The sequence below is a fragment of the Sceloporus occidentalis genome, unplaced genomic scaffold (genome assembly GCF_023333645.1).
Source record: "Sceloporus occidentalis isolate IW3139 unplaced genomic scaffold, rSceOcc1.0.p SCAF_2, whole genome shotgun sequence".
Classification (NCBI taxonomy): domain Eukaryota; kingdom Metazoa; phylum Chordata; class Lepidosauria; order Squamata; family Phrynosomatidae; genus Sceloporus; species Sceloporus occidentalis.
The window spans coordinates 46,533,654-46,547,886 of record NW_028316982.1 but is presented as its reverse complement, the minus strand read 5'-3'; the positions used below and the strand labels follow the sequence as shown (position 1 = coordinate 46,547,886).

The window sequence follows — 14,233 nt, the reverse complement described above, 5'->3', positions numbered from 1 at the left end:
CGCGAGACGTTGGAACCAACGCGAGAACTACAAGGAACAAACACTTCCGGTTTTGGGAGTCAGGCCTGGGGTGGGTGGAGCCAAGAGAGACCCATAGAGATACGAAACGTGTAGAACACCCATAATTGTGTGGTCTCATCTGTCTTTAAAAAAAAAACCCTAGCAGCGTATTTAGACTCTTAGGTCCAAAACCCAGTGCACCGCTCTGGACCCACAACAGACTCCAACTCCCAGAATTCCATAGCAAAGAGCCAGACAAAGACTTAAAGTGGTACCAAACCGGGTTATTTCCCCAGTGTGGATGCAGCCATAGTTGCCAGAATTCCCTAGCAGTGAACCAGGGCAATTAAAGGGGGGTCTCAAACTGGATTATTTCTGCAGTGTGTTTTGGACTTTAGTTGTACAAGGCTCTAAATGCAAAAGAAATAAGGCAAAGCACTATGTTACTATTCCATGCAGCAGTTGTGGTTCTCAAGTTAACAACTTTAATCTGGTCTAGTTGTTGTTGTTGTGTGCCTTCAAGTAGTTTATGTAGGCCCCGAGCCAACTTGTATCCTGGGGTTTTCTTGGCAAGCTCCTTCAGAGGCGGTTTGCCATGGCCATCCTCTGAGGCTGAGAGAGTGTGACTCACCCAAGGTCACCAAGTGGATTTCCATGGCCTAGTCAGGATTTTAACCCCAGCCCAACGCTCAAACCACCGGCTGGAAACAGGTGCCACTGAGGCTATGGCCGCACTGCAGAGTTAAAGCAGTTTGACACCACTTTATCTGTCACGGCCACATCCTGTGGAATCCTGGGATTTGTAGTTTGGTGAGGTGTTCAGCCTGGTCTGTCAGAGAGCTCTGGGGCCTCACCAAACTTCATATCCCAGGAATAATCTGTAGAACAGAGTCATGCCGGGTAAAGTGGTGTCAAACTGCTTTAATTCAGAAATGTGGATGCACCTTTACTTTATCAGGGCAGTTAGCTTCGCACAGAACAAGGACAGCTGGATCTCAAGGGGAATTACTGTTGGCCCTCTTTATCCACGGATTTTGTTTAATCCACGGATTCAAACATCCACAGCTTGAAAATATATTTTAAAAAAAGTATAAATATATATATTTTAAAAAGTATAAATTCCAAATAGCAAGCCTTGATTTTGCCATTTTGTATAAGGGACACCATTTTGCTATGCCATTATATTTAATGGGACTCGAGCATCCACAGATTTTGTTATTCACGAAGGGGCCTGGAACCAAACAGGATAACAAGGACCCACTGTACTTCTGTGTTGCTAATGGAGCTGAAATTTTACAGTTGTTGTTGTTAACTGTTCTCAAGTCAGCCTCGGCTCATAGCGACTCTGTGGATGAGACATCTCCAAGCACCCCTTTACCCTCCTCTACTCTGCTTTGCTTAGGTCTTGTAGATTCAAGCCTGAAACCTCCCTGATTAAGCCTATCCATCTGGCATGTGGTTTTCCTCTCTTTCTGCTGCCTTTTCTCTTTCCTAGCATTGTCTTTTCTATGTAGAGAGATTTTGTAGCATGGCTTATTAGAAAAGACAATTCAAAGATATTTTCATGAGCTTTCATAGACTTTAGTCTACTTTCTCAGATGCATCTGAGGAAGTAGACTGAAGTCTATGGACGTTATCAGACAAAGGAAATTGGAAGTATAATCCAATGGCAATCCGAATAAGAAAGGGTTTGTCAGTCCTAATATGAAGCCAAAATACTGGCAAAGACTTTTATCAATCTTCCCTTGTATCGTTTGGGGAGAAGAAAGTAATAATGTGTTTAGATTTGTGAGTATGGCTATGAATCAGTGGGCCACTACTTATAAATGCAGGCCTAGTAGACTGTGGCAATTGCATTTAGGATTAGGATGTTGCTCATGCGCAACTTTAAAAATATGTTACATTTTAACAATAAAATTAAAAAAACCCACAAACTTTGAATTGCCAAACTTGCTCAAAAGTGTTTGACTACAGACTATCCACAAATATCCAATTATCCATAAATGTGATGTAGCTTAAAACATGACTCTGCTTGACATTAAGATTCAAGACAGTCTTTTTATTATCATCATTAGAAAATTGTGCCTTAGCAACTGCTATAGAGAATGTGCAACTAAAGTGAAATATCTGAGGCTCTGCTAACTAATTGCCACTTAAATGTACTAAAACCTTCATCATTCTCAGCTAGGCCAATCTAACGATTTGACAGATTTTGAGCTGGTCCATGTTGAAAGCTTAGAACTCTCTTGTGGTGAGGTTATAAACTATCCCCTAGAGTCTAGGTTTGGACTATCTCAGATGAATGTCATATAAGCAATTCTCTTTTAATTGTCCCTTCTGCCACTGGCAAAGGAACAGATCACCTTCAGGTGCTGCCTGTATATTTTGTCATTCCAGCTTCATTTGTACTAGTTGTAACTGTCTGTGGGTGCTCTCCTCATTTGAAAGAGCTGTGTGGTTAGTGGCCTCCGTGTCATGATTTTCAACTAACCAACTAATTGGAATGGTGGGTTTTGTGGCATATGTCCTTCAAGAGGCCAGGGCTAAAAGGACATTAAAGCACTTCATTAACCCATACTGAACAGATGGTAACTGCTCCTTGATCATACAGATCTGTGCTGAATTTAAGTTAGCGATTTAGCTGTGGCAGAATAGAATAATTAGGCTGTACATATTTTTCTTGGCGTAAGACCCACTGCGTTCAATGGGACTTGTTGAGTAAACAGAATTGTAGTGCTAGTTCTCATCATTGATAGTCTGATTTGGTTCCTGCTGTTTGTCCTTAATGACATCTAACAATTAATATTTGGACTTTATACATTGGTGACCCAATATAGCATGAACAAGGAGTTACGTTAACAAGGGTTTTTTCATGTGCTAAAGGGCATAATGGCAGGCAATGGAACAGCAGGGAATTAAAGAAAGCAAATGGCATAATAAAGAAACCTGTGTTACTGGTACAAGATAAGATTTACTGGTGATCAATGATGCATCACATTGTATTCAGCAGAGAAGCATTCCAGTCCTTTTGCTGATGTTAACTGGGCTTCTAAACAAATACTACTACCATGGCTGCATCCGCACTGCAAAAATAACCCATCTTGACACAGTTTTAACTGCCATGGTTCATTGCTATGGAATTCTGGGAACTGTAGTTTTGTGAAACATTTAGCCTCTGTTAGATGGATCTCTTTGCCACAACAAACTACAAATCCTAAAATTGCGTAGCTTTGAGCCATGGCAGTTAAAGTGTCAAACTGGATTATTCCTGCAGTGTGAATGCAGCCCCAGCATATCCCTGGTTGACAACCCAGTTTCGCATTGCTGGAAAAACAGCACAGAAGCAAACAAAGAAAATCAAAGTGAACAAATGTCACCCATCTTGCACTTCAGTAGCTATGAGAACTGTGCAAACACATTGGTAACAGAGGAAAATGTACTCTGGCAGTCCATCCTAGGAGGCTGTAAATGAAAGGGGTCCCTTAAGGGTCATCCATCCCTGCCCCATTCCTTTGTCCTGCATGCACACCCGGGGGGCTGCACATGCAAGGGGTCCCTAGGGGTCATCCATCCCTGCTCCATTCCTCTGTCTTGCATGGACACCTAGGAGGCTGCAAAGGAAAGGGGCCCCTAGGGGTCATCCATTCCATTTTATTTAATAATAAAAATAATGAAAAAAATAAATAAAAATAAAGACAGGGGTGTATATATTTAATAATAAAAATAATGGAAAAACATAAAAATAAAGACAGGGGTGTATATATTTAATAATAAAAATAATGGAAAAACATAAAAATAAAGACAGGGGTGTATATATTTAATAATAAAAATAATGCATCCTGTATCCCCCACTCCTTGCCACCCCAGAATGCCTCTTGCACATGTAATAATATTAATAATAATAATAAATTCGTCACCGTAAATGCCAGAAAAGGATGTGATTGTCATGCATTCTTTTATGACTTTAAAAGCAATTCAGAGCTGTCCCTGAATTCCTTGCAAAAGCATGTAGCGTTTTGCCAATTGCCTAATTGACAAAAGCAACAAATGTAACATTTGATTGTAACATTCACATTTTAGCATGGATTCTCCAAGGAAAAAAGTGCCCTTTTATTGTTCCCTTTCACTTTTATTAGCTGACTTCCAGCAAAGGGATACTGTTGCAAAGGGAGTACACACACACACACACACACACACACACACACATTCCTCAGCAAAAAACACAACAAAACATGCGCTCATTTTGTATATATTTAATAATAAAAATAATGAAAAAATAAATAAAAATAAAGACAGGGGGGTATATACTTAATAATAAAAAATAATGGGGGGGGGGGAAACACTGCATTTGCACTCCAAAAGCCACCCTGATTTGCCCTTTTGCCTTCTGTCACCTGTTGCATCCAGATTCCCCTTTTTCCTTCAGCTCTTTCCTTCTCCCCCTCCCCTCTGCTAAATAGGACCCTAGAGATGGGGGGGAGGAACCCCCTCGCTCCCCTGGAAGCACAAAGGTCAGGATGCCACCAAAGCCTCCAGAGGGCATGCGCAAATATGTTGATGTGAAATGTGAAAGACAAAAGGAAGACGCTGGTGTAGTAGACAGTTCTGCTATGCATGGTTTCGCATCACGCAAATCGCAATTTTCACGCAATTGTAGCGCTAACATAACTTTACGGGGGAATGACGGAAAAGCAAGCAATGTGGTAAGACATCATGCGAAACAGTCATTTTGCAACGTTCTTTACACTTCCTTAGTGCAATTGCAGGGTCCAAAACTTGAGTCTGATAAACTCCCAGGTTTCCACAACAATCTTGCCAGGTAGAACAGCAACAGGGAAAACTGATTTTGACAGCAAAAGGGACAAGAGAGAGAGGGTTTTGAGAAAGGAGAGGACATAAATTTCTGGATTCTCCAGAAGAGAGAGGAAAAACCCCACAACAACTCCATGCTACACAGTAGATCCTTCCCCACTAGAGTCGCTGTCGCTGCCTTTTCCCTCTTCCAACTGTTTCCGTGAATCTCATTGGTGTAGTGATGATGATAAATTCACATGCTATAAACCTGGCCATCCTGAGTGATGTTCTCAGTGGCACTTTGCTTTGTCCCATAGATTAGCAAAAATTAGATCTACAAAAGGCTGCTTATTTCTGAGTTTCAGAGATGGTGGGGAGATCTTGTAAGAAAATATAGGGCCTGAACAGACAGGCTAAAGTAAAGCTGCTTCAGGTCACTTTGGAGGTACGCTGTTTAAATAACACACACATCTTGAGAGGCCAGAAGCTGCACCAAAACTGCGCTCCAGTCATTAGGAGTGGTGAAACATGGCTTTGGCACAGTTTCTGGCCTCTTAGGATGCATGCATCATTTAAACAGCATACCTCCAAAGTGACCTGAAGCAGTTTTATTTTGGCCTGTCTGTTCAGGCCATAGATATTTTAAAAAGGCCCTCAGATAGAAATTTTAGCTCAAAGAGAGTATGTCTGGAAAAAGAGGGACATATGGTAACTCTATGTTAGGCCATACTTCCAACAAGGACTCCAAAACCCATCTGTATCATGGCAGGGGCCTGGCTTACTACAAATACAAGCAAGATTGTTGTACAGTCAGCCTGGACCTGTCCATTGTCTCTTTTAGAGAAATCTACACAATAATAATTAGATGTACTCAGAGTGGCCAGAGATCCTCCTTTTCCAGGACATGTCCTACATTTCAACCTTCTGTCCAGAAGGAATTTCAATATGCCCTCCATTTTGAGCATTACAAAGGCTGCATCCACACTGCAGAGATAAGCCGGCTTGACACCACTTTAACTGCCTTGGCTCAATGCTGTGGAATTCTGGGAAAGCTAGTTTGTTATGGTACCAGAGTTCTCTGACGGAAAAGGCTAAATGACTCCCAAAACTACAATTCCCAGAACTCCGTAGCACTGAGCCATGGCAGTTCAAGTGGTGTCAAACCAGATTATTTCTGCAGTGCAGACTCAACCCAAGAAACATTAGCTTACTTTTATTTTAGTGTTTTTAGCTTTTATTTTGTAAAGTCCTATATTTTTCTTGACTGTCCCAGATTTTGTGGTGCCTTTGCATTTATGACATCGCTCTGGCAAGTATACCCACTGCATTTAAGATTTCCTATTTGGTCATTAATATGAAAACAACTGATTTTTTTTAAAGATTACTTGGCATTATGGCTTCAGTCTAAAATCATTCCCAAGGCAGACATACCTGAAGTCTAGAAAAGCATTGCAGAAAAAACTGTTTTCTTTTTGAACATACTAAATTAAACCCCACTGAACAAGGAGACGCCATTGTAGAAATATTGCAATGACTTGCTTGGGGATTGTAACTTACGCTTCCATCAAAATCACTGCCAAAGTCACTCAGCTGCTGCATCAATAGAACATTTGGTTATTAAAAATAAAAGAGCCGTTTATTTTATCTGTAATCAAAGCAGTATATGCTTCAAGTTGCAGTAATTAGATTTTGACACTTGAATTGAGTTTTAGAAAGTATAACAATGAAAAATGCTTTAAAACTGCTCTGTAATGTTAAGAGACTTTGCATATTCTATTATTAACCAACTTAGTGTGATTTACTAGAGGCAATGAAGCAACAAGCAAATTAGAAACAGCTTGGAACAGCAGAGACTTTCAAAAGCTGGATGGCATCTGCAACCATGCTTTAGTGCAATTTTAGAGTAAGGATTGTAGATCCATTACAAAAATCCAAAAAACCACCAGAGAAATCTCTCTCACACACTTCTTCTGTTTGAATATTATTCAATAAATGGATAGATAGATAATTTGCTCAGGAGCACTGTGTGTTTAAATCCTTAATTTAACTTAATTAAAAAAAAACTTAGTGGGCCTCTGCACATGGACAGAGGCCTTTAAATTACCTTTGAATAACAACACTTTTGAAAAACAACATAATTGCCACTACGAAGGTGGCAACTGGACATCTCTATTATACCTATTATAAATGGGGTATTGGTCAAAAGCAACCCAGAACAGAATTGTCAATGAAGCATATTTTCCCTAAGGATCTGAAACTACTTTAAGTGCTGTAGCTCCATCCTGTGGAACCCTGAGATGTGTACTTTTACAATGTCTTTAACCTTCTCAGACAAAGGATGCTGGTGCCTTGCAAAGCTACAAATCCCAGGATTCTATGGGATGGAGCCATGACAGTTAAAGCAGTGTGTATATATGTGTGTGTATGTATCTATCTATATATGCACACACCATATATATATATATATATATATACACACACACACACACACACGTATATGTAGGCAAGTGTGTGCATATGTATATATGTGTGTGTGCATACATACACACACACATGTATGCATATGTATTTGTATGTATGCATGTTTATGTTTATATATATATATATGCACATACATGTGTGATGTGTGTGTGTGTGTGTGTGTGTGTGTAAACACAAACACATAGGTATAGTTATATGTGTGTATGTATGTATGTGTGTGTATATATATATGTAAACACACATATATGCATATATATTTATGCATGTATGTGTGTGCTTATACACACACACATGTATATGTGTGTATATATGTGTGTGCGTATGTATAAACACACACATATTATACACACACACACACACATATAGGAATGCAGGTATATGTGTCTGTGTATATGTGTGTGTGTGTGTGTGCATGTGTGCACATATAAAGACACAGACACATATAGGTATGCATGTGTGTGTGTGTGCGCGCGTATATATATAAAGAGAGAGCTACCCATGCAAATGCATGCCTACCCATGCATAGTCCCCAAGGGGCCAAGGGCTCAGGCAAGGCTGCATCCTCCCACCCTCTCTCCGCAACCTCTATGCACAACATAAAATGACTCTATGTATAGGAAGAGCAGCAGCCTTGCCTGGAAGGAAGGAGGCAGATGGCTTCCCCGCCCACAGAGAAGCGCCTCCCTCTCAGCCAGGGCCAGCCTTGGGCTCCTCCAATCTCCTCCTCCTCTTCCTGGGCGTGTTGTTGGGGTTCCATCCAGGATGAGCCTGGAGGCGCTGCGCTACCGCCGGGGTTCCCTGGAGGTCCTCAACCAGCTCCTGCTGCCCCAGCGGAGCCTCTACGAGGAGATCGGCGGCGTCCGCCAGGGCTGGCAGGCCATCCGCAGCATGAAGGTGGTGCAGCAGCAGCAGCAGCAGCAGCAGCAGGGCTCCCCATTGGAGGCAGCGCAGCATGGAGGGGGAGCAGCCAGGATTGCAAGACTCCTTGAGACACATTGGTCCACAGCACACTGCAGATGCAACCCAGCATGGCTCAGTGCTAGGGGATCCTGGGAAATTGTAGTTTATGGTGGCACCAGAGCTCTTTGACAGAGAAGGCACACAAAACTACACTTCCCAAAATAATAATAATAACAACAACAACAATTGTTATTATTATTAATATTATGGGAAGTGCAGTTTTATGACCTTTCTCTGTCAGAGAGTTACTGGCGTCACAATTATATATTTATTATGATTATTATTATTATATTTATATCCCACCCTTCTCCCATGGCTGGGGCTCAGGGTGGCTTACATTAAAAAAATACCATACAGTTAAAAAAAACATACAAAAATAGTACACTCAATTCCTCCATATTTGCGGATTTGATATTTGCAGATTTGATCATTCACAGATTTGATTAATATGTTCTGTCTAGGAATATCTAGGTCCTCCAGTGCAACTCTATGGTAAACTTTAACTAAAAGTTGCACCCAAAGACCTAGAGATTCCTAGAGAGAATACTTTATTAGGCCTTTGTAGCTCCTCCAGTGCAGTTCCATGGTCAGTGTCTATTCACGGGGGTCTTCTGCCCCTAACCCTAGCGAATATCGAAGGACAAGTATATAGTAAAATAGGATTAAATTGCTACAATTATTAAAACAAATTCAATACTAAAATCCATTTTTAAATAAAATAATAAAATGCTTAAAATGCATTAAAACAATATAACAGCACCCCGTTACCTGTCTTAAAAACTTTCTGTTTTAAAAGCCTGTCTAAACAAGTAAGGTCTTAGCCTGCCAGCAGAAGGATAACAAAGAAGGGGCATTGAGTCAGGGCAGTTAAAGCAGTCTGAAACTGGATTATTTCTGCAGAGTGTTTGGGTCCTGGGTAATTCTTCTCTGTGTGTGTGTGTGTCATGAGAGCCAGCATGGTGTAGTGGTTTGAGTGTTGGACTAGGACTTTCAAGACCAGAGTTTGAATCCTGGTTCAGTTCAGCTATGCAAACCGCACTGGACGACTCTGGGCAAGCCAACACTTCTGTTAGCCTGAGAAGATGGCAGTGGAAACCCCTCTTAAGAAACTTGCCAAGAAAACCACATAATAGAGTCGTCATATGTCAGAAATGACTTGAAGGCACACAACAGCAAATTCTCCTGTAGGATTTAGGTCCCAAACACACAGCAGAAAATAATCCGGTTTCAGACTGCTTTAACTAACCTGGCTCAGCACTATGGAATCCTGGGAACTGTCATTCTGTGAGACATCTAGCCTTCCCTGTCAGAGAGCTCTGGTGCCACAATAAACCACAATCCCCATGATTCCCTAGCACTGAGCCAGGGCAGTTAAAGAGCTCTCAAACTGGATTATTTCTGCACTGTGTTTGGGACCTCAGTCGTGGGTGACTCAGTGCTTTCATAGTTATCCATTTAGTGTCCAGTGGTCCCCAAACTGTGCCCTTTAAGAGATTTTGGACTACAGCTTCCAGAAGCCTCAGCCTTGTTGGCCAACAGTCTTGGATTGTGGGAGCTGAAGTCCAAAATCCCCTTAAAGAGCACAGTTTGGGGACCACTGTGTTAGACTAACTGATGGAGAACTGTTTTCTCTGCATGTTCTTTGTTAAGAATAATTTTTGGAGGATGGTTGGGGGAGAGGTTGAATCTTTCATACACCTTTAAAGAGTGTCCTTTCTCTTAGGTCCGGGGTGCTCCCGCCATCGCCATTGTAGGCTGCCTTAGTCTGGCAGTGGAACTGGATAATAAAAGAACTACAGAAGAGAGTATAGGCAGCCTGGAAACATTTGTGTTAGATTCATTGAACTACTTAGTGAGTGCCCGACCAACTGCTGTCAACATGGCCCAGGCAGCTCAGGAGTTGGGCCGCATTGTCCGCCAGGAGGCCAAGCGTGAAGGGTCTACTGTTGAGAGTTTGCGAGAAAGGTGAGGGCCCAACAACTTCCCCTTCGGTTACCTTTCAGTCTCCCCAAACAGGTACATGCCAGTCAGTGTTGCTTCTCATTATAGTGTCATCAGCTGGGCAGAAGCCATGTTGAAGAAAGACCTCAAAGACAACAGAAGCATAGGGGACCATGGAGCATGCCACCTCCTTCAGCAAGTTGGGAAGGACAAAGTGATAGTCCTCACCCATTGCAATACGGGCTCACTGGCCACAGCTGGCTATGGAACTGCACTTGGTAAGAGACATCTTTTTGCATCTGGGAAGCATCATCACCAAGTAGAAAAGTATTTCCAACCACACATGACTTATGGCTCCTTTTCTATCTTGCTGAAGTCCCCCCTCCCTTACTCCTTACTCTTCTTCCCTTTAAGAGAAAGGAAAACTAGAAGTCCTAGCTGGTTTGAAAACATGGGTTTACCATACTTTCTGGGAGATGAGGAACATGTGGCTCATAAGATGTTGGACTACAACAGTCATCTTCCCTCATCATTGAGTATGGTGACTTAAGCTGACCAAAGTTGCAATCAGAAACATATAGAGAGCTACATTCGTACCTGCTGAGCCTCATAGGGTGACCTCCTCCTTCCATTAACCCAAGGTCATCTATTGTCAATACTTACAATATTGCTTTGCAGGTGTTATTCGCTCCCTGTATGCCATGGGTCGTCTGGAGCATGTCTACTGCACAGAGACACGGCCATATAATCAGGGAGCCCGACTCACAGCTTATGAGCTTGTATATGAACAGATACCTGCCACACTCATTGCTGACAGTATGGTATCTATGGCTATGAAGGAGAAGAAGATATCAGGTGAATATCTTGCATATTCCTTTTTCAGCTTGTTCCTTCTGTTAACTTGTTTCCATACTGATCTAACACATGTCTCTTGTACCAGCAATTAAATCTTGTCACTTGTTTATCAATCACTAGAAGCTCACTGGATAGGCTCAAGCCCATCATTCTCTCTCTCAGTGTAACCTGTCTCACAATTGTGTTGTGAAGATAAAGGTATAGTTGGGGTATGGAGAACCATACATATCACCTGCCATTCCATAGAATAAAAGGAGGGTGGAGAAAAACCGAAATAAATAGGAGAGGATTTATTTTATTTTTGTCTTGTCTGCCTTGGTAATTGACCATATTTAGAGATGGATTAAAGGACAAAGGTCCCTAGCCTCTTCTTTAAAATGTTTATATCTAATAAGTCATGCTTTGTCCTTCACCCATCTCCAAAGCATCATCTGTTAACTGGGAAGGGGAGGAGAGGAACTCTACAGTTGGCAGAATTCGCTTACTCATGTGTAGGCAGGAGATACGAATACATAAGCCCGAAGCAGATTCTTTGGCCTTTACTATAGGAAGAGAAGGCTGTACCTACCTAAGGAGTACTACATATTATTGGTGACTTGCTGTTATTCTAACTTTATCATGAGATGTACAAATTTTGAGCTGGATCCTGTTCCTCTTTTTCTTTTTTAAATCCAGCTGTCTTTGTGGGAGCAGACAGGGTTGTTGCCAATGGAGACACTGCCAACAAAGTGGGTACTTACCAACTAGCTATTGCTGCCAAGCATCATGGGATCCCCTTCTATGTGGCAGCACCTAGTACTTCATGTGACCTGAGCTTAGAACACGGTGATCAAATTGTTATTGAAGAGCGACCAAGCCAGGAACTGACAGACATAAATGGTGTGCGGGTTGCAGCGCCAGGTATTAATGTGTGAGATGGTTGTGGGCAAACAAACTGATATTTTCAAATCCTTTACTATCCAGCAATTTAACAGAAGGACACAGTAGTCTGTACCGTCCAGGTGTTCCAGGTTTTTGCTGTAAGTCTTTGTAAATGAAGGAGAGGTAGCTGGAGTATCCTGATACATCTGACCCCAGCATTGTAGAATAGCATGGAGGCCATCAGAGGACTTCTCCTAGAATGCTTTGTTTTTTATTTCTTCTTCAGCCATAGGAAAACATGGTCTCCCTGGATTTTTATTCAGGACTATAAAAGTAGAGAATTTGAACTCTCTGAGTCAAGGGCCATTGGCCATCCTAGTTGGACATAGTAAAAGTTGTAGTGGTAGTCCATTACATACTAGAGGGCACCAGGTTAGAGGAAGCTGGGCTAAGTGTGTTTCTCATTGTGTGTTTGTTTGGTTATAGCCCTGTTTGGATCTGAAGGGTCTTCTTTCTTTCCTTCTTTGCAGGCATTGGTGTTTGGAACCCAGCTTTTGATGTCACCCCCCATGACTTGATAACTGGTGGCATTGTCACTGAATTGGGTGTCTTTTCTCCTCCTGAACTCCAAGCAGCACTGACCCGGGTAGCAAAGAAAGTGTGACCATATTCTGCTGAGCTGTTTTTGGATTTCTGATCAAGAATGTGCATTGAGCAGCAGGTTGATGGGCCATGTTCCTGATCTCTGCTTTCGTATTAGTGTTCTGTTCTTTAATGAATAGTCATTAACTAAAGGAAGTTGGAAATAAGTACACATGATCCGTGTATTTTGTACTACCAAACTATCATCTAGATCAAGAAAGGTTTGCACTTGTTCTTTTTCCTTTATGATACTGTCACACTATAGTGCTAGTTCCTTAGGCACTCTATAAATAATCCATGTAAAGACGATGATTATCTGATTCTTTATATCCTTTGCTTTTGCCATTTTCAAGAGCTTTGTTTTCGCCAGTTCTGCAGAACCTCTTCAAGAACATCAGAGAAAGATGTTTTGAATCTCAAGGCAGAATGTAACATCCTTAACCTCCTTGTGGAGGTTCATTTTATTCATGAAAAAACCAAATCTCCCTGATGGTCTTCCTTGAATAGAAGATTAATACATGTATGCACTTTGTCTGTTGATATGAAGCTAACATTAATGGTTCTTGTTTTCCATACTGGCTTTTTATCATGCAAAGATAGTGGGACTGAGGGAAAGCCCTCTGCTGAGTTAATACTCAGGCTGGCTTGTATAAGGAGATATGGTCCTTCAGATAGTCTGGACCCAAGCCGTTTAGGAGTTTAAAGGTCAAAACCAGTACCTCTGTGCTGGAAATGCCAGTGTATCTATTTCAACAGGATCATCGCAACAAGCTGGCTGTAGCATTTTGGACCCACTAAAGTTTCTAACTGTTTCCAGAGGCAGTACAACATAGAGTGTATTACAGTAGTCCAAAAAGGATGTAATCAAATCATGTGCCACCATAACAAAGCTGGAGGTTCTCAAAGACATTAACTGTGAAGCAAGTATTCTTCTGGATCAGACCTAAAGCAACATAAAATTCAATACCCTGCCTTTGGAAGTAGCCACACAGCTATATCTGGAAAAGTGACAAGCAGGACATGACATAAACATGTCCTTTTTATATAGTACAAAGAGAAATTGCTTCATAATAAATAAGGAGGCTTTGCATTTCTCAGTTTATTAGTTCAGAAGGAATTATGCACTTTTGGTCCTGCATTAGTTCCTATATTGTAGATTAAAGTAAATTTTGGTTAAATCCTTTATTCTTTGGTTAAAAGAAATACTTGAGACTTCTCTAGCTCAAAGTCATGTAAAAAATTACATACTGATCTTTAATGGCTCCTTTTCTGAACTGAGTGTTAAGTTTTCAGATGGCCTGCAGTCTCCTCCCCTTGATGCTGGCAATCACTGTAGCCTTTGTGTCTTGAGTCCATATATCTGGCCTCTGTGTTCCAATTTTTATTTACACAGCAATAAATCCTATTGAATATCTCCTCTGTTGCAGAGGATGCAGTGGAGCTGAGGGACAGTGATTTGACAAAAGCAGTGTGCATCCATAACATTTGGTGAGATATGGATGGGGAAACTCCTAGCTTAAATTCAGTAGGGCTTTTGTTGTTGTTAACTGCCTCCGAGTTGATCTTGACCCATGGTTACCCTGATGATGTGACATCTCCAGGCTCCCCTATCCTCTGCTGCTCTGCCCAGCTCCTGCAAGCTCACATTCATGGTCTCTTTAATAGAGTCCATCCATCCAGCACATGGCCTTCCTCTCTT

At 41.5% G+C, this 14,233-nt stretch overlaps 1 protein-coding gene across 1 annotated transcript; it reads left to right on the top strand.

The window, feature by feature from the left end:
• The first annotated feature begins 8,027 nt into the window (after positions 1-8,027).
• MRI1 (methylthioribose-1-phosphate isomerase 1) lies at positions 8,028-12,701 on the top strand. Its single transcript, XM_089509255.1, has 6 exons — positions 8,028-8,169; positions 9,959-10,200; positions 10,285-10,454; positions 10,855-11,031; positions 11,707-11,931; positions 12,423-12,701. The coding sequence occupies exons 1-6, from the start codon at positions 8,038-8,040 to the stop codon at positions 12,554-12,556; spliced, it is 1,080 nt and encodes a 359-aa protein (XP_089365381.1). The 5' UTR covers positions 8,028-8,037; the 3' UTR covers positions 12,557-12,701.
• The last annotated feature ends 1,532 nt before the right edge of the window (positions 12,702-14,233 follow it).